The sequence below is a fragment of the Macaca nemestrina genome, chromosome 14, assembly GCF_043159975.1.
Source record: "Macaca nemestrina isolate mMacNem1 chromosome 14, mMacNem.hap1, whole genome shotgun sequence".
Lineage (NCBI taxonomy): Eukaryota > Metazoa > Chordata > Mammalia > Primates > Cercopithecidae > Macaca > Macaca nemestrina.
The window spans coordinates 108,917,705-108,938,576 of NC_092138.1; the positions used below are offsets into that span (position 1 = coordinate 108,917,705).

The window sequence follows — 20,872 nt, forward strand, 5'->3', positions numbered from 1 at the left end:
GCCACCATGCCTGGCCGAGTTTTTTTTTTTTTTTTTTTTTTTTTTTTAAGCTCATCTGCTATGGTTAGTGTTAGTGTGTTTTATGTGCGGTCCAGTTCTTCCACTGTGACTCAGAGAAGCCAAAAAAATTGGACATCCCGATTTGGAATATAAACTTTATTGATAAAGCATCAGCAGGATTTAAAAAGATTGACTCAAATTTTGTGAAAGAAGTTCTGTGGGCAAAATGTCATCAAACAGCATTGCATGCTACAGAGAAATCTTTTGAGAAACAGTCAATTGATGTGGCAAACTTCACTGTTGTCTTATTTTAAGAAATTGGCAGGCCAGGCACGGTGGCTCATGCTTATAGTTCCAGCACTTTGGCAGGCTGAGGCAGGCGGATTGTTTGAGCCCAGTAGCTCAAGACCATCCTGGGCAACATGGTGAGACCCTGTCTACAAAAAATACATAAATTAGCTGAACATGGTGACACACGCCTGTAGTCCAGCTCCTTGGGAGGCAGAGGCAGGAGAGTTGCTTGAGCCTAGGAGGTCAGGGCTGCAGTGAGCCATGATCACACCACTGCATTTCATCCTGGGCAACAGAGCGAGACCCTATCTTGGGAAACAAAAAAGAAAGAAATTACTACAACCACCCTACCCTTCAGCAGTCACCACCCTGATCAGTCAGCAGCCATCCACTCAAGGTAAGACTCTCCACCAGCAAAAGGATTGCAACTGGCTGAAGGCTCAGATGATTGTTAGCATTTTTTAGCAATAAATTTCTTTTTTTTTTTTTTTTTTTGAGACAGAGTCTGGCTCTGTCGCCCAGGCTGGAGTGCAGTGGTGCGATCTTGGCTCACTGCAACCTCTGCCTCCAGGGTTCACGCCATTCTCCTGCCTCAGCCTCCCAAGTAGCTGGGACTACAGGCGCCTGCCACCACACCTGGCTAATTTTTTTTGTATCTTTTAGTAGAGACGAGGTATCACCGTGTTAGCCAGGATGGTCTCCATCTCCTGACCTCGTGATCCGCCTGCCTTGGCCTCCCAAAGTGCTGGGATTACAGGTGTGAGCCACCACGCCCAGCCAATAAAGTATTTTTAAATTAAGGTGAGTACATTGTTTTTTTTAGACATAATGCTATTGCACACTTAACAGACTACAGCAAGGTGTAAGCGTAAGTTTTATATGCACTGGGATACCAAAATTTGTGTGTCTCACTTTATTGTGCTGTTTGCTTTATTGCGGTGTTCTTGAACTGAACCAACAATATCTCTGAGGTATGCCTGTATATGTCTTTATAGTAGGCTTAACTGGTTTATAATGTTGTTCAAGTCTTCTGTTTCCTTATAGATCTTCCGTCTGCTTTTTTCTGTGTATTCTTGAAAGTGGGGTATTGGAGTCTCCACCTATTGTTATAGAACTGTCTATTTCTTCCTTCAGTTTTATCCACTTTTACTTCGTGTATTTTAGAGTTATATTGTTAGGTGTGTATATGTTTATAATTGTTATATTTTCTTGATAGAATTGAACCTTTTTACTCAACATATAATTGTCTCTTGTAACCTTTTTTGACTTAAAAGCGATCATTTCTAATAATATAGCCATCTCAGACCATTTTTTTGTTGCGATTACATGGAATATTTTCTTTCATCCTTTTACTTTCAACCTCTTTGTGTCATTATATCCAAAGTGAGTCTCGTGCTCACCTGGGCAGCTAAAGTGAGTCTCTTGTAGACTGCACGTAGATGAGTCGTTTTTTAATCTAGTTACTGACAAGGAAAGATTCACTTTACAATTTAGATATTTGTTTTCTGTATGTCTTACACGTTTTTTATTCCTCAATTCTTCCATTATTGCCCTCATCATATTTTTTATTATTTAGAGGTTTTGGGTTTGTTTGGCAGTAAACCATTTTGATTCTCTTCTTTTTGTGTATGTTTTTCATTATTTTCTTAGTAGTTACTTTGGGGTTTGCAATTAACATTTTAAACTTTTAACAACTTACCTTGAATAATACCAACTTAGGTTTAGTACAGTCACAGCACAGTATATCTCCTGTCCCTTCACCTTCATGTTGTCGTTGTCACTGATTACATTTTTATACATTGTATAATACGTATATTAACATAGATTTATAATTATTGTTTTATGCATTCGTTAGCCTTTTAAATAATATAGAAACAAAAGAATTATAAACCGAAAGTATAGCAATGATGGCTTTTTTTTTTTTCTGAGACAGATTCTCACTCTGTTGCCCAGGCTGGAGTGCAGTGGTGCGATCTCCACTCACTGCAACCTCCACCTCCTGGGTTGGAGTGATTCTACTGCTTCAGCCTCCCGAGTAACTGGTATTACAGGTGCATGCCACCACACCTGGCTAATTTTTGCTTTTTTTTTTTTTAGTAGAAATGGGATTTCACCATGTTGACCAGGTTGATCATAACTTCTGACTCAAATGATCCACCTGCCTTGGCCTTTGAAAGTGGTGGGATTATAGGCATGAGCTACTGAGCCCAACCAGTGGTGACTTACATATTTACCTGAGTAGTTAACCTTTACCAGCAATCTTAGCTTTTTTATGTGGCTTTGAATTTCTGTTTAGCCGTTCTTTTATCTCAGCCTGAAGGACCGCTTTAGCATTTCTTGTAGAGCAAGTCTACAGGTAGCGAACATCCTTAGCTTTTGTTTCTCTGGGAATGTCTTAGTTTCTCCTTCATTCTTGAAAAGATACTTTTGCCAGATCTTAATTGACAGATTTTTTTTTTTTAAGCGCTTTAAATAGATTGTCCTACTGCCTATGGCCTCCATATGGTTTCTGCTTATGGTTTCTGATGAAAAATTAGCTGTTAATTTTAGTGAGGATCTCTTTTACTTGACTAGGAGCTTCTCTCTTGCAGCTTTCAAGATTCTCTTTGGCTTTGGCTGTTTCTACAGTTTGACTGTAATGTATTTTATCCTGCCTAGAGTTTGTTGAGCTTCTTGGATGTGTAGATTCAAATCTTTTATCAGTTTTTAGACGTGTTTGACCATTATGTATTTTTTCCCATTGTTTTTCAGCCGTTTTCTGTGCCTCTACTTCTGAAACTCCCATGATATGTATGATGGTGTCCCACAGGCACCTCAGGTTCTGTTCATTTTTCTTTTGTTGTGGTGGTTGTTGTTGTTGTTGAGACAGAGTCTCACTGTGTCATGTAGGCTGGAGTATAGTGACATGAACATGGCTCACTGCAGCCTCAACCTCCTGTCCTCAAGCGATCCTCCCACCTCAGCCTCTTGTGTAGCTGGGACTACAGATGCATGCCACCATGCCTGGCTGTTGTATTTTTGGTCGAGACAGGTTCTCACTATGTTGCCCAGGCTGGTCTCGAACTCCCGGACTCAAGCGATCCTCCCACCTCAGCCTCCCAGAGTGCTGGGATTACAGGCATGAGTGACTGTGCCCAGCTCATTTTGCTTCATTCTTCTCTCTTTCTACTCTTCAACTGAATTTTATTTACCTTATCTTTGAGTTTGTTAATTTTTTTTTTCCTTCTGCCTGCTCAAGCATGCCATTGAACCCCCCTCTTATGAACATGTAATTTCAGCTTGTATTAGTTTGCCACGACTACTGTAACAAAATACTACAGGCTGGGTAGCTTAAGCAATGGAAATGTATTTTCTCACAGTTCTGGAAGTGGGCAGTCTGCAATCAAGATGTTAGCAGGTTTGGGTTCTTCTATGGCCTTCTTCCTCAGCTTGCGGATGACCTCCTTCTCACTGGGCCCATACAGAGTCTTTTCTTTGTGCATCCGTAGTGTCTCTGTGTGTCCAAATCTCACCTTATTGGGACACCCATCATACTGTGTTAGGGTGCATCTAAATGGCCTCATTTAGGTTAATCACCTCCTAAAGGCTCTACTTGTAAATATAGCCAGATTCTGAGGTGCAGGGCATTACAGCTTCAGTGTGTGAACTGACGGGCAGCGGGGAAATGCAGTCCAGCCCATAATGCATTGTTGTACCTTTCAGCTCCAGCTTTTTCCATTTGGTTCCTTTTTATAATTTATTTTCTTTTTTTTTTTTTTTTTTTTGAGACAGAGCATCACTCTGTCGCTCAGGCTGAAGTGCAGTGGCGTGATCTTGGCTCACTGTAACCTCCACCTCCCAGGTTCAAGCGATACTCATGCCTCAGCCTCCTGAGTAGCTGGGACTACAGGCTTATACCACAATGCCCAGCCATGGTTTTTTTTTTTTTTTTTTTTTTTTTGAGACGAAGGTTTGCTCTTGTCACCCAGGCTGGAGTGCAATGGAACAATCTTGGCTTATTGCAACCTCCACCTCCCGGGTTCAAGCAGTTCTCTTGCCTCAGCCTCCTGAATAGCTGGGATTACAGGCACCCGCCACCACGCCCAGCTTATTTTTGTATTTGTTGAAGGCTAGTCTGGAACTCCTGACCTCAGGTGATCTGCCCATCTCGGCCTCCCAAAGTGCTGGGATTGCAGGCGTGAGCCACCACATCCGGCCCACGCCCGGCCAATTTTTACATTTTTAGTAGAGATGGAGTTTCACCATGTTGGCCAGGCTGGTCTCGAACTTCTGACCCCAAGTGATCTGCCCACCTTGACCTTCCAAAGTGCTGGGATTACAGGCGTGAGCCACCACTACTCCTGGCGCCCCCCGCTTTTTTTTTTTTGAGATGGAGTCACGCTTTGTCGCCTAGGCTGGAGTGCAGTGGCATGTTCTCAGCTCACTGCAAGCTCCACCTCCAGGGTTCAAGCCATTCTCCTGCCTTAGCCTCCCGAATAGCTGGGACTACAGTTTCCCACCACCATGCCCGGCTAATTTTTTATTTTTTTTTAGTAGAGACGGGGTTTCACCGTATTAGCCAGGATGGTCTCCATCTCCTGACCTCGTGATCCGCCCGCCTCGGCCTCCCAGAGTTCTGGGATTATAGGCGTGAGCCACCGTGCCTGGCCTCCTGGCCCCTTTTTATGGTTTCTGTCTCCTTATTGACATTGTTATCCTGATTTTCCTTATTCATCATTTTCTTTTGTTCTTTGAGCATATTTAGAACAGTGGATTTAACCTCTGCGACGTGTGATTCTAGTGTTGGTGTTTCCTCAGTGACAGTGTTTCTGATTCTTTTTCCTGTGAGTGCACTGTATATTCCTTTTTGTGTGTATGTTTTTACTTTCTTGTTGAGAATTGGACATTTTGGAGTATGATATTGTGGTTAACTCTGGAAATCAGATTCTACGCCGCCTCAGGGATTGCTTTTGTGACTTGGTGAGGTTACAGTTTCTGTTTGTACAATGACTTTCCCTATTTTGTGAAGTCTCTATTCCTTGTTGTATGTAGTTGCTTGAGTTTTTTTTTCTCTTATCCATGCAGCCAGCCTGTGACCTGGAAGATTTTCTTAACTGTCTGGATCTGTGTATGTGAGTGTACAGAGGTAGTGTAGGTGTCTTAAATCTTGTGATAGGTGCCACCAGGGAAACCACTGCAGCCTGAGGGGGCCAAAACAAAGCTGAGCAAGTTTGCCAGACTGGACAAAATGCACAACCGCACATTTTTGGAGGACAAGGTCCTTCCTCCACCCCCCACTCCTTGTATGAGCCAGCTGCTGTGGGAACACAGGCCACCTTCCTGCAGGCTGCGTGTGGCAGGGCTGCGGAATGGGGATTTATGCACACTGGTCTCTCCTGAGCTTCAGCAGCCTGCCTTCATCCAGCACTCTCTTGATTGCTGTGAGTGTCTGATCTGCTTCCAGAGTCCTGAAATCGTGATTTTGATCATTTTTTCAGCTTCCTGATTGTATTGGTGGAGGGACCGACCCATGGAGCTTCTGACTCCACCATTTTCCATAACCTCCCTTGTGGCATTTATTTTTTTAGAACGGATTTTAAATGTCTTATTCTCAGTCATTTAGAATTCCACAACAGAGGCCAGGAGAGCTGGCTCACGCCTGTAATCCCAGCACTTTGGGAGGCTGAGGCGGGTGGATCACCTGAGGTCGGGAGTTGGAGATCAGCCTAACCAACATGGTGAAACCCTGTCTCTACTAAACAAAAAAATACAAAATCAGTCGGGCATGGTGGCACATGCCTGTAATCCCAGCTACTTGGGAGGCTGAGGCAGAAGAATCGCTTGAACCTGGGAGGCGGAGGTTGTGGTGAGCTGAGATCGCACCAATGCACTCCAGCCTAGGCAACAAGAGTGAAACTCCATCTCAAAACAAACAAACAAACAAAAATTCCACAACAGATACCTGCACTTTATGAAGAAAGCATAGGTTATTTGACAAATAATGTTAGAAAAATAGGCTAGCCATTTTGGAGAAAAAGGGGCTGGGTCCCAACCTTATTCTTCATGCCAAAATAAACTCCCATGTATTAAAGGTTTTATTTTTTGTTTATTTATTTATTTATTTATTTATTTTTTGAGACGGAGTCTCGCTCAGTCGCCCAGGCTGGAGTGCAGTGGCGCCATCTCGGCTCACTGCAAGCTCTGCCTCCCAAGTTCACGCCATTCTCCTGCCTCAGCCTCCCGAGTAGCTGGGACTACAGGTGCCTGCCACCACGCCCGGCTATTTTTTTGTAGTTTTAGTAGAGACGGGACTTCACCGTATTAGCCAGGATGGTCTCAATCTCCTGACCTCGTGATCCGCCTGCCTCAGCCTCCCAAACTGCTAGGGTTACAGGTGTGAGCCACCGCACCCAGCCTTCATTTTTATTTTCAAAAATAATTTTGGGCCAGATGCAATGGCTTACACCTGTAATCCCAGCACTTTGGGAGGCTGAGGCAGGAGGATTGCTTGAGCCCAGGAGTTTCAGACCAGCCTGGGCAACACAGTGAGACCCCATCTCTAAAAAATAATAATAAATAATAAATTTGGGCCGGGCGCAGTGGCAGGAGAATGGTGTAAACCCGGGAGGCGGAGCTTGCAGTGAGCTGAGATTCGGCCACTGCACTCCAGCCCGGGCGACAGAGCAAGACTCCATCTCAAAATAATAATAATAATAATAATAATAATAAATTTGGAGGTGTAAATGCCCTCCTATGTCTGACACAAACCCTGGAGCAAAGAGTAAAAGCAAAGAGTAGTTATTTTATGTAAATTTCATCTTGGCAAAAAAATCTGTAAAATCAGCTAACTGAAAAAAAATCACAACATAGGATAAAGTTAACTTCCTGAATTTACAAAAAGCCCTACAGATCAATAAGATTAATTGCCCAATTTATTTGCATCAAGGATGTGACTGATTTTATAAGAGAAAACCACAAATGACCAGTAAACTAAGTACAGAGTGCCAGCCTCATTCGTAATTAAGGAAATGCAGGAATGAATCATGTCACTTAGAAGATAGGCAGGCTTTATTTTTCTTGTTAAATGATATCCAGTCTTGGTAAGAGTGTTGATTATTGGTGAGGGTGTGACTTGGTGCAGCCTTTCTGGCAAGTAGTTTGGTAATATGTATCAGAAAATTTTTTAAAAACATTAGCCAGGCGTGGTAGCATGCCTATAGTCCCAGCTACTGGAGAGGCTGAGGCAGAAGGATTGCTTGATGACCCAAGAGTTCAAGGCTATGTCAAATGCACAGCCTTTTAAACCAGCAGTTCCACTGGTAGAAATTAAGCTATGGATATTTCCAAAGGTGTGCAAGATAGTTATGCAGAAATATCTATTATAGCATTGCTTGTGATTTTAAAACCCCTGCCAACTGAAATTCTGTAAGAGGAGAACTGCTTAAATTACGATACATCCATATAATAGAAAGCTATGTGGCCATTAAACAGAATGAGTTAGCTCTTCTTGTACTAATGTGGGAAGATCTCCAAGATATATTAAGTGACAAAAGCTAAGTGTAGAATAAAATGTAGGTAATGAACCCAGTTGAGTAGGGATTTTTAAAGGATGTATATGATTTATTCTGATATATGCACAGAGAAGTTTCTAGAAATATAAACAGGAGTTTAATGGTGATTTCCTTTGGGGGAGACTAGGAATAAATGATGGAGAGATTTTTTTTACACCTTTCTATAAATTTTTTTTACATGTGCATGTGTTATCCCACACCCCCTTTTTCAAATAGCTAAAAACAAAATTCTACAGTGGTGAGATCTAGCAGAGAATCTGTTCACCCAGATGTAGTTTCCAGAATTTACATACTTTTAGTCTACTCATTTATATAGTCAACTTTTCTTTTTGAAATTACGAATACCTAAATCATTTATTTCACGATCTATTTTTGTTTTAAATTACTATGAAATGTTTTAAGATGCATAAAACTGTAATACTTCACTCTAAAAATGCTGTCTTTTAAAATTATTAGTGCCTAATCTGGCATTTTTGGCATCTTAGAGGAGGCAGAGTGATGTGATAGGAAAAATCACAGACTTCAGAGTCATCCAGACCTGGATTCACATCTCAACGTAATAAAAACTAGCTTTTAACCTTGGGAAAATTTCTTAAAATAGCTGAACTTCACACAATCAAGCCCTACATTTGCAGAGTAAATTATAAAGATTAAGTGAAAAAAGGTATACAGTCCCTAGCAAATCATAATTACTCAAGAAACCTTCATTTCTTCTCGTCATCTCTCCCTATCCCTCGAAGATGGCTTTCAGTCTTTGTCTGGGTTGTCTGGCTCTGTTTATACTTAGAAAACTTGGGGCTGGGCACTGTGGCTCACGCCTGTCATTCCAGCACTTTGGAAGGCCAAGTGGGCAGATCGCTTGAGTTCAGGAATTTGAGACCAGCCTGGGCAACGTGGCGAAACCCTGTCTCTGCAAAAAATACAAAAATTTGCCAGGTATGGTGGTGCACGCCTGAAGTCCCAGCTACTCAGGAGGCTAAGATGGGAGGATCACCTGAGCCCAGGAGTTTGAGACTGCAGTGAGCTGTGATCACGCCACTGTACTCCAGCGTGGGTGACAAGAGTGAGACCCTGTCTCAAAAAAAAAAAAGAAAACTTGATAATTTAGCAATCTTTGGATATAGTATCAGAGCAAGGTGACATATAGCAGTGATAAATCGTTTGGGTGGTTTTTTTGCTTTAATTACAGAATTTTGGGGAATTACAGAGTATGGGCAGGATCTCTAGCACAGCTCATCTTGTGTGCCATTGTTAGGAATTATTTCTAATGTTTGACTTACCCCACAGAATATATTTACCGTAGCAACACAGGCAATGCCTTATTCTTTGTTATAACTTTGTCTTCTGATGGACTCTGTTCGGTAGCAGGGACTACTTAACTATCGTGTTTGGTCTATAACTCTTTAGACAGTTTGGAGATCACCAGATAAGAAAATAGCTCACCTTGCAGTTTCATTCAGTTTCATATCCTCAGAAGCCCTTAGCTAAAATGCTGGCAGCAGCTGGAGAAAGCTCAGGGCCTGAGTGACTGTGCCCCTTTAGTGGTGAAAGACCAAAGGTGCAATTGTCCTGTCCTCACTGCTCCAGCCCCCGGGCCCCTCACTCCCTTAATGTACTCTAGTCTAATGGTCTCCTTTCAGTTCCTTGCAATTGCCAAATGCATTCCTGCCTCAGAGCCTTTGCATATGCTTTTCCTTGTTCCCTCTATTCTGTTCTCCCACCCTCACCACAACCTGTCAAATAGCAGTTAAATCTGAGGCTTAAAAGTTCTGTCATTTTGAGATGGGCACAGTGGTGTATACCCATAGTCCCAGCTACACAGGAGGCTGAGGTGAAAGGATCACTTGAGCCCAGGAGTTCGAGACTGCAGTAGCTATGATGGTGCCACTACACTCCAGCCTGGGTAAAAGAGTGAGACTTCATCTCTTTAAAAAAAATTCTGCCAGAAGCAGTGGCTCATGCCTGTAATCCCAACACTTTAGGAGGCTGAGGCAGGTGGATCACTTGAAGCCAGAAGTTCAAGACGAACCTGGGCAACAAAGTGAGACACCTGTCTCTACAAAAAAAAAAAAAAAATTAATTAATTTTTTTAAAAAACTAGCTGGGCAGCCAGGCGCGGTGGCTCACACCTGTAATCCCAGCACTTTGGGAGGCCAAGGTGGGCGGATCATGAGGTCAGGAGTTTGAGACCAGCCTGGCCAACATAGTGAGACCCCATCTCTACTAAAAATGCAAAAAAAAAAAAAAATTTAACCAGGTGTAGTGGTGGGCGCCTGTAATCCCAGCTACTCGGGAGGCTGAGACAGGAGAATTGCTCAAAAACGGAAGGTGGAGGTGGCAATGAGCCGAGATCACGCCATTGCACTCCAGCCTGGGCAACAAGAGCGAAACTCCGTCTCAAAAAAAAAAAAAAACTAGCTGGGCATGGTGGCATGTACGTATAGTCCCAGCTGCTCAGGAGGCTGAGGCAGGAGATTGCTTGATTACCCAAGAGTTCAAGGCTGCAGTGAGCTATGATTGTGCCACTGCACTCCGGCCTGGGCAACAAAGCAAGACCCCATTTCATTAAAATATATATATATATATAATTTGAATGGGTATCGTTTGTTTTAACTGTAAATATTTACAGTACTTGGTTTTACTTGGGAGATTTGTATAGCTTACAAATCCTGTCACTGGATTCCGTCCTCTTACCCACAGACACAGAGCCAAAATCAGGAGTTCCACAAGGAGCGGTGGTGAGTCCTGCCTTTGGCAAACTTGCACCTGCAAGCTTTACCCTAGGGATTGAATCCCGGGGGGCCCATAGGCTAGAGGACCTTGTGGAACTTTGGAACTTGTCTTAAGGATGGAGAAGGGGATAAAATACATTTATCTTTGGGCTGGAATTAGTACTAATTTTTCTTTTTCTTGTAGCACCGAACAAGATTTGTGATGAAATGGAGCCTGGAGCAAACTCTTTTCGGGTAGAATTTCCTGATTTTTCCAGCACCATCCTACAGAAACTGAACCAGCAGCGCCAGCAAGGACAATTATGTGACGTCTCCATTGTTGTCCAAGGCCACATTTTCCGGGCACACAAAGCCGTTCTCGCTGCCAGTTCACCCTACTTTTGTGACCAGGTACTCCTGAAAAACAGCAGGAGAATTGTTTTGCCTGATGTGATGAACCCAAGAGTGTTTGAGAACATTCTCCTGTCCAGCTATACAGGACGTCTAGTAATGCCCGCTCCAGAAATTGTTAGTTACTTGACAGCGGCAAGCTTCCTCCAGATGTGGCATGTGGTAGACAAATGCACTGAAGTTTTAGAGGGAAACCCTACAGTCCTTTGTCAGAAGCTAAATCATGGCAGTGACCACCAGTCACCAAGCAGCAGTAGTTACAATGGCCTGGTAGAGAGCTTTGAGCTGGGCTCGGGAGGTCATACTGATTTTCCCAAAGCCCAAGAACTGAGGGATGGTGAAAATGAAGAGGAGAGCACCAAAGACGAGCTGTCATCCCAGCTCACCGAGCACGAATACCTGCCCAGCAACTCGTCCACAGAGCATGACCGCCTGAGCACGGAAATGGCGAGCCAGGATGGGGAGGAGGGCGCCAGCGACAGCGCCGAGTTCCACTACACCCGGCCCATGTACAGCAAGCCCAGCATCATGGCTCACAAACGCTGGATCCACGTGAAGCCCGAGCGCTTAGAACAGGCTTGCGAGGGCATGGACGTGCACGCGGCCTACGACGAGCATCAGGTCACAGAGTCCATCAACACCGTGCAGACCGAGCACACCGTCCAGCCTTCGGGAGTGGAGGAGGACTTCCACATCGGGGAGAAGAAAGTGGAAGCCGAGTTTGATGAACAGGCTGATGAAAGCAATTATGATGAGCAGGTGGATTTCTATGGCTCTTCCATGGAAGAGTTTTCCGGAGAGAGGTCGGACGGGAACCTCATTGGGCACAGACAGGAGGCTGCCCTCGCAGCAGGCTACAGTGAGAATATTGAAATGGTAACAGGGATTAAAGAAGAAGCTTCCCACTTAGGATTCTCAGCCACCGACAAGCTGTATCCTTGTCAGTGTGGGAAGAGTTTCACTCACAAGAGTCAGAGAGATCGGCACATGAGCATGCACCTCGGTCTGCGGCCTTACGGCTGTGGCGTCTGCGGTAAGAAATTCAAAATGAAGCACCACCTCGTGGGCCACATGAAAATTCACACGGGCATAAAGCCGTATGAGTGTAATATCTGTGCAAAGAGGTTTATGTGGAGGGACAGTTTCCACCGGCATGTGACTTCTTGTACCAAGTCCTACGAAGCTGCAAAGGCTGAGCAGAATACAACTGAGGCTAACTAAAAATAGGATCTGGCCCTTGAGTGGCATGCACAAAAATAAACTATGGTAATTAATGCAAATCTGGGCACAGATGATGCGTGCTACTTGCTATTATGAGAGAAGCTTAAAAAAAAAAAAGGAAGATATTTCTGAAAGACCAGCTCTAAGTAGGCCAATTAAAAAAATCTAATTCCTCAAATTTGTGTGTTCCAGTCCTGGCCTGGAATGGGTAATGGGGTGAGTTAACCCACCGCCCAGCTGGCAAGGGAAACCTTCTGACCGGTTGTGATTGAAACAGGTGGACAGATACACCTGCACTTGGAACTGGACTCCACCCACCAGTTCCGTTTCGGGTGGCAGCAGCTTTGGATCACTCATTACTACAAGGTCATGCTGAAATTTTATTTTGCTCTTGCTATAGATACTTAGGTAATGTGGATTTGTTTTGATAGCTATTTCCCTGAAGGAAGTGCTACTTATGTAAAAGCTACAACTAATGTGATTCCTAGGATGAGAAATTGGTTAACAGAGCTCTGTTGTCTGGTTTTATTCTTTCTAAAGGATATTTTCACTAAAACTATGGAGATGCTAAGAGAATGACGTTCTAAATATGAAACAGATAACTTACGGTACAAGGCTGACATAGTGCCCTTGTCAGTTTCTGTAAGATGCCACTACTGTCACAAGGTGTTTCAGACTCTTGATAAGGCAGTGTTTTGTATTTTAGTTCTAACATTTGAGTTTGGACATTTGTATCTAATTGTAATTCTCTAGGGTGCCAGAGATAGGTATTTCTCATTGGTTTGCTTTCCCAAATCCTGTTTGGTTAATTGTAGCCTCCATGCAGTGGGGTCTGCTCTGTGGCTGGTAGACACCAAGCTGCTGTGACTGACCACGGTACCACGGGCCGCTGCAGCCCCTGCTCTGTCTTAGATTATGGTGCTTTACAAAGAGGGTGGTCCATGACCACACTTAGTGGGAAGGAGCCCCAAGTTGTGGCTGAGAGTTCCCTGTGAACTTCGGCAGTTCATAGAGTGCTAAGGTGACACTCCACCAACCAGAGTGAGAGGGCAGATAGGCCGGATTCTATGAGTGATTATACTTAAGGGGAAAAAACGTGCCCAAGGAGAATCTTGAAAATACACTCTTTCAAGGTGGGGGAGATACTCTTTAGGGGGTACACTGAGCTAATACTGCCAGTTCTTTATGAGCGCCGGAATGTGCTTTTAAAAGGAGTCCTAAGTTTAGCAAAGTAGTCTACAGAATCATGCTCCCAAATTATAGATAAAGCTGCTTAAACTTACAAGTCCACAAAGCTATGCCGACCAGAAAAAAAAAAACACGACAAAAAAACCAGCAGCTATTCTGAGACCTTTTCTGCCCATCAGCTAGATGGTTTAGGTTAAAAAGAAAGGTATATTACACATGCTTTTAAGCTGTGTAACGTACCTGAGGTTATCACCAGGGTAGGACAGGGTGCTACTACTATGTCATCTTTTCCATAAACGTACTCGGTTATTTACTTCTAAATAAAAACGTTTTTCCTTAAAATAAAAGTAATTTTTCTTGGATTTGGGGTGACATTTTATTTGAAAAGTTTGGCTTTGCTGTAATGTAATAGACATTGCTGGCAATGGCCTCTGATTCTCAAGCTCCTAACACCAAGGTGTTTACTCATTAAACATTGTCTGGAAAGAGGAAGGAAAATACTTATTTACCAGTTAACTCTTGTAAGCAAGATTACAAACAGGGATTTATTCACAACACTGTATCATTCTCGATATATAAAAAGCACTTTGTATTTAAAACTTTATTATAAATATATATATATATAGTTTTTTTTTTTTTTTAACCTAGAAACTAGATATTACCTCTTGGTTGTTTACCACATTAATAGCTTCTCTTAGTATTGAAACGTTACTGGTTAGCAGTCTTTTCTCTGTGTACCTGACACATGTATACAGAGGGGACTGTACAATCAAGCCTAATGTCTCCTTTTTCTCATGGTAGAGGCCAGTGGGGTTTAGGTATGATCCTAGCCATTATATTTGAGGAGAAATTGTTCTATTATTACCAGTTTCAGTACTAAAGTGGTGATGCCATTCTGTTCTGCCAAAAACTGATCACCCTCTCCCATGGTGTTAGCAGAGCGTTTCCTGCCTGTTTGGAAGGTCTGGTGTGCTGTTTCTCGTTGTACTACTCACATGATCATTAGGACACTGTGGGAGAAGAGTCTGAGAAGTGAAAATACAGCTCTTCCGGGAGAGTTGTGGTCCTTCAGTTCTGCTGAAGTCAGCGTAGTGCCCTCGTCATGAGGAAGAGTTCTGTTCAGCCGAGAGTGGTGGCACGCTTGGGTGGGAGTTTTGGAAGCAGTCGGTTGTGCTAGGATTTTTTAATATGTTGTGAAGAGAAGAGCGTCTTCTTGAAAGCCTTATGCGTCCATCAGCTACTAAACGTAGAACTTACATAAGTTGCTCACATCTGTTCTTTTAAGTTTGTTGTGGTATTTGAGGTTTTGGTAAACATTGGGATTTTTTTTATCAGGCAGCCAGAGCCTGTGAGGTGGTAGGTAGGGTGTCTGAAATGCTGGCCATGTTCAGAGAGGCAGGAGAAGAGGATTGCTTTCATTTGAATATTAAAAGTGAATTTTTGTAAACTCTGGTTTTTACCTTGGGTTGGAGGAATAGTCTCTTCTCTTCACCTCAGTATAGCTTTAGAAAATCTTTATCCTTCCTAATGAGTTTGGGTAGTTATGGGTAACATTGTTCAAATAATCTTTCAGGGATCACGCCAGTGGCCTACAACCAAGCTATTTGTCCCCTACTTTGAGTCTTAACTGTGGTTTTTCTTCAATCCCCATGGGAAAGGGCTTCAAGGCACCACCAGTGGTATTTAATATTCATACTTGGGGCCAGGCGCGGTGGCTCACGCCTATAATCCCAGCACTTTGGGAGGCCGAGGTGGGTGGATCACCTGATGTCAGGGGTTCATTACCAGCCTGACCAACATGGTGAAAGCCCATCTCTACTAAAAACACAAAAATTAGCCGGGCGTGGTGGCACGCACCTGTAATCCCAGCTACTCGGGAGGCTGAGGCAGGAGAATCACTTGAACTCGGGAGGCGGAGGTTTCAGTGAGCCAAGATTGCACCACCGCACTCCAGCCTGGCAACAGAGTGAGACTCCGTCTCAAAACAACAAAAACAAAAAAAACACCATACTTATACCATGCTTTTACCTTTAGATACACACATGATAGTAATCCACATGGTGAAGTGCCTGTCACCGTTAACTAAGGAAGGACTGCGGTAACTTACCCTGCAGGGCTGTGTAACTTGCCTGCAGGCGCTCCAGGGCCCCAGCCTGTTGATTCTGATTTCTAGGTCTCCTCTTCCTCTGGTCCCTTTTGGCCACGACTTTAAAAGCTTGCCCAAAAGGATCCCCTCCATTCTAGTGGGCATTTGCTGAACTAACCTGACCCTAAGGCTGGCTTCTAACCACTGGGGAAAGCTGCTTAGCCTCTGGGGCTCCCTCCTTGAGAGGCTCACACACCCCCGAGCTGCTGTGGAAGTGAAGTTGAGACAGAGCAGAAGCTGCAAAGCCGTGCTTTCCCTGGGGAAGAGGATGTGCTGCGGCCTCCTGGGTGGGCGTGGAGAGGGTGCCATCACAGCGAGGCCAGGTTTTTGCTTTTGGAAGTTCTCTGATAACTTGGGGATGCTGGAAACCAGCATCACGTTATCCCCAATCCCTCCCGTGCCGCCAATTTTGTGATTTAGGTTGCTTTAGTGGGTGACTAACTTTGTTCAGTGAAACCAGGGTTTGTCTGGAGTTTTTTCTTTGCTACTTACATATTTAAAGGTACAAGTTTCTTATTTCAAATCTCTACTGATAGTACCCTATGGGAAGATGCTGGAACACATTTTGCAAATGTGACTTTTTTTTTTTTTTTTTTAATTTTTGCTTGAAGCCTGTGTCATGTTAGTTGCTGCTGCTGCCTTTCCTTTTATGAGGTTCCCAATGTTTCGTCCAGAAAAGTACTTTATTTATGCAAGTCAGGTGACTCTTAGGCCACAAAACCATTTGATGATAAACAGATTATCATTAGGTGCATATCTTATTGATATTTTGTGAAATGTTATGCCTATGTTGCAAAAGTTGAATAGTTTTGTCTTTATATATTGCTGTCTTCAGTGTACAGCATGGTTTTACTTAATTGAATGTTAATGTTTAATATTTTCTTCTTATAGAAGAGATCACGCCCTTTTGTATGACATGTTTTAATAAATGTTATCTGTCAACTTTGTAAAAGTTTTGTTTTTCACTATGAGTAGATGACCACATCTTATTTGACTCTGGGTTTTGCCACCTGAGAATACAGTTATATGGTGGCCTTTCGGTAAGTAAACGCCAAATAATCTGATCCAATGGGCAGTGAGTGACTGCCAGGCAGGCATTTATAGTAATATTTTAGACCCCCACTGGCCCCATCGGGTACTTGGGGTGTGCTAGAGGCTCTCTGTGGGTCCCTCTGGGTCCCCTTCCTGCTGTGCGCTTCTCTCCAGGAGGTTGGCCACTGGGGACCTGTCCTGGCTTCTGGTCAGGATCCAGAGACACTCTGGATGGAGCCTGGCAGATGAGAGGACAGGGAAGTCAGGGAATTCATTCCCGACTCCCTCCCGCCAGCTGTGGGTTGGCGGTGGCTGGGCTCCTCTGCCAAGGCCCACAAGTCCTGTCAGGCAGCTTGTGGGGTTTAGTAGCCACACCCTCTCCTTGTCCCCTCAAGCCAGTCTCAGTCCTCACTCCCTGCTTTTGCCAGGCCTCGGGTACGTCACTGTCCTCAATGGAGTCTCTTAACCCTGCCCACACCCTTTGTAAATAGTCCTTTTGTGAAACTCTCCTTGGTCACTCCATCTGAGTGTACCATCTGTCTCCTGCCAGGACCCTGGCTGATAGCTTAGGTGTCCTCATTTTACCAGTGAGCCAACTGATTCAGAAAAGGTAGGTAAGATACCAAAGGTGGTCTAGCGCCCAGAGCGGAGCTGGGCTTCTCTGTGTGATCCGCGGCTGGCACGCTTGGCGGTGGGTATCTCCACTGCTCTGTCACCCCCACGCACTTTAGTGTTCGTTGGGTCTTCGCTTCCCTTCACTTTGCCCTCTCCTACCCCGACAACCCTGCCCTCTAGAAGCAGCAGTGGTGCTCTTTCAAAGGCTGCAAGCGCCGGGTATTTCCTAACAACAGTTCATTACCAGAGACACTGCTTGTTTTAGACCAAACTCAACCACCTTCCCACACAAACCTTCTGTTACCACTGTTTGTTGTGAGGTTCTTCCCCCTCCCCATTGCTGATTTTGAAGCCAACTCCAGATTGCCTCAGCTAGATTAACCATTCTCTGTATGGGGAAGAAGTCATCCAGAAAAAAACACTTCCAGCCTTTATTTGAGGCAGGGCTTGTCCATCCTGACCAAGGACAAGTAGCTCAGTCCCTGCAGCATGGTGATCTCTGTGACCCCCCCCTTTCAGCCCTGCAGAGGACCCCGCCGAGGCGCTGGGTACCAGCCGTGCACACCTGGGAAGCAGGTGTCCCCACGGCACGTGCCTCTCCCCGGGGTGGAGGCCGGCGGGGTTGAAGGAGAGCAGCGCTGCGGTTCTTGTGAGGAGAAAGAAGATGGAGTGGTTCCTTTGTGCTTGGGAACAGAAGTGGGTGGGATGTGAGGGGTGTCACCCACATGGAGCATTTCACACCTGTGCGGTTATTTTGATTCCGTCACAGTCAGTGCAGGGACTGCCACTTCCCACCAAACCACCGAAGCGTTCCTTGAGACAGTCCCCATCCCTGGGCATCTTGGAGGGTTCAGGGCTCTAGAATTTGCCCAGTCAGTGGACCAGTTAGCAGGTCATTCGAAATGAGTTAAGCTTGAACTTGCTGTAACAGTCTGTTATTCCGTAAATGATATAAAATATGTACTTTCTCGGCCGGGCGCGGTGGCTCAAGCCTGTAATCCCAGCACTTTGGGAGGCCGAGACGGGCGGATCACGAGGTCAGGAGATCGAGACCATCCTGGCTAATACGGTGAAACCCCGTCTCTACTAAAAATACAAAAAAAACTAGCCGGGCGAGGTGGCGGGCGCCTGTGGTCCCAGCTACTCGGGAGGCTGAGGCAGGAGAATGGCGGGAACCCGGGAGGCGGAGCTTGCAGTGAGCTGAGATCCGGCCACTGCACTCCAGCCTGGGCAACAGAGCGAGACTCCGTCTCAAAAAAAAAAAAAAAAAATGTACTTTCTCAGTGCAGGTAAGTGAAGGATAAGAACTCTGTACCCTTGGTTCCAACTCTTAAGTTCTTTTTAAGAAAATGCTCTACATTTAAAGTTCAGTGAGTGACGTTGGGTGCAAATAACATTTTTTTCCTTTAACAGGGAAACAAAGTGAAGTAGTGGTGGGGAGAGGAGTCTTGGGGACTTTTTCTGAACTGGTTTGACTTGTTTGAATCAAACCCAAACAATTTGCTGGGTGCAGTGGCTCACACTTGTAGTCCCAGCACTTTGGGAGGCTGAGGTCAGGGCAGATCACCTGAGGTCAGGAGTTCGAGACCAGCCTGGCCAACATGGTGAAACCCCATCTCTACTAAAAATACAAAATTAGCCGGGTGTGATGGCACATGCCTGTAATCCCAGCTACTCAGGAGGCTGGGGCAAGAGAATCGCTTCTCCCAGGAGGTAGAGGTTGCAGTGAGCTGAGATTGCACCACTGCACTCCAGCCTGGGCGACAGATACTCTGTCTCAAAAAAAAAAAAAAAAAAAAAAAAAATTGATTTTAAAATCTTGTACTAGTTTTAATTTCTTCCAAATAAACCAAAACTTAGCCTTGCAAGTAGTTGGAAGAGTTACCGCTGTCCTTTGAGGGACTTTGTGGGCTCTATAAAAAAAAGATAATTCATAAACAATATTGTAGGTAAATACACATTTTTTTTAAAGTGGCTTTTTACTTAGTCTACGGTGATTATGAGATCTATTTTTTTTCCTCATTCCAAAATAAGAAACCAATACGAAAGCCATTAAATGTATTTATAACTTAATAAGATACTATGTTACTCCCCAGAGTATTCTGGTCTGCTTAGTGCAACAGCTAACCTTTGTTAATGGAAGCTAAAGGCTGCCTCTAGAACTGCCACCGTCTTGTTAATTTGGGATTAGCAATGCTGTGATAAAATCTCACTTCCTAGGATTCTCGGGAAAGATCCTCAACTGCACAGCATTCCACTCAGGATAGATGGATGCCAATGCTGTAAATGCTGCTAGAATTCCTGCAGGATCTGGCTTAGCTAAAAATTCTGGGCTTTAACATGACAGCAAAGTGACCTTCAGCCAAACTAGAAAGGACTCTTTTGCTTCACATACAGTGTGTCATATTGTGTGAATCTCTTTTGTCTATTCATAATATGAAGAATATAAGAGAATTTTTCTTGGAGAGAATTTTTTTTTACTGCAATTCTATATATTTATTGGACTCTGAACACCCACTCAACTCACTAAACACCATGCCGACTTTAATAGATATAAGAAAAATTGGGATTATGGAGTAAAAATAACAGCTCTAAGTGAAGATGCACTGCATGCTTAACATGTGTTAAGAACGTAACTTGGATTAACTCATTTATAACAACCATGAAGGAGAATTTCCTTCCAGGCCTCGTGTAGTGGGAAAGGCTGACAGCTTCCTATTCTGTTGGCGAGGTGTTTTTCTTCTTCAGGGGAACCCCTGTGTAAGGCCTTACTCCTGGGCCAGCAGGGATGTCTATGTCTGGAATGAGATGCAGACAATTGTCCCTCTCAGGGCACCAAGCCCAGCTTCTGATGCTGGGGAGCAAGAATCTAGACCAGGGCCGGGCACGGTGGCTCAAGCCTGTAATCCCAGCACTTTGGGAGGCCGAGACGGGCGGATCACAAGGTCAGGAGATCGAGACCATCCTGGCTAACCCGGTGGAACCCCGTCTCTACTAAAAAATACAAAAAACTAGCCGGGCGAGGTGGTGGGCGCCTGTAGTCCCAGCTGCTCAGGAGGCTGAGGCAGGAGAATGGCGTAAACCCGGGAGGCGGAGCTTGCAGTGAGCTGAGATCCAGCCACTGCACTCCAGCCTGGGCAACAGAGCAAGACTCCGTCTCAAAAAAAAAAAGAACCTAGACCAAGCTGTCCTACTGAAGCCTTTAGGTGGCGGGTGACTCGCCGGATCCCCCTCAGGCTCTTGCACTGTGTTCTCTGAGGAGAAAGAGAGACTCCACCCCCAGACTGTGCTCTAGGCCTGGCACCAGCAGCTAACCAACCCTACTTGAACCCTCGGGTTTAGGAAATACATGTAGAAATTAACCCCAGGAATGCAAAGTCCAGTGATTTTCAAACTAGTAGAAAAGCTTCATCAAGGCCTACTCCAAGGAATGGGCGGGGAAAGGGAGCACTGACCCCTCCTCACCATCCAGAGCAGTTTTAATCTCACGTGCCACAGTGGCCAAGCACTCACTCCTTGCTAGCATTTACGTTTCCCCGGGGCCCACTGTGTTCTGCAGCGTTCTAAATGCTTTCCATGGATTCAACCTTCACCCTGACACCAGCCCTGCCAGGTAGGTGCCATTGCCGTCCCTACCTAACAGGAGAACACTGACTTTCACAGATGTAAGAAACCCAGGCAGCCGGTGTCCTGGGCCCCACTGAGCT

At 44.6% G+C, this 20,872-nt stretch overlaps 1 protein-coding gene across 3 annotated transcripts in view; it reads left to right on the forward strand.

Moving 5' to 3' along the window:
* The window catches only part of LOC105463935 (zinc finger and BTB domain containing 43), a 33,644-nt gene extending 17,064 nt beyond the window's left edge, over positions 1-16,580 (forward strand). The window contains exons 3-4 of one of the 3 annotated variants that reach the window (XM_071078355.1): positions 955-1,092; positions 10,758-16,580. In XM_071078355.1, the coding sequence (XP_070934456.1) occupies positions 10,781-12,184 (1,404 nt within the window). In that variant the 5' untranslated portion in view covers positions 955-1,092; positions 10,758-10,780 and the 3' untranslated portion in view covers positions 12,185-16,580. The remainder of the gene's footprint in view (positions 1-954; positions 1,093-10,757) is intronic. The other 2 variants (XM_011711379.2, XM_011711377.3) reach the window with 2 other exon arrangements.
* The last annotated feature ends 4,292 nt before the right edge of the window (positions 16,581-20,872 follow it).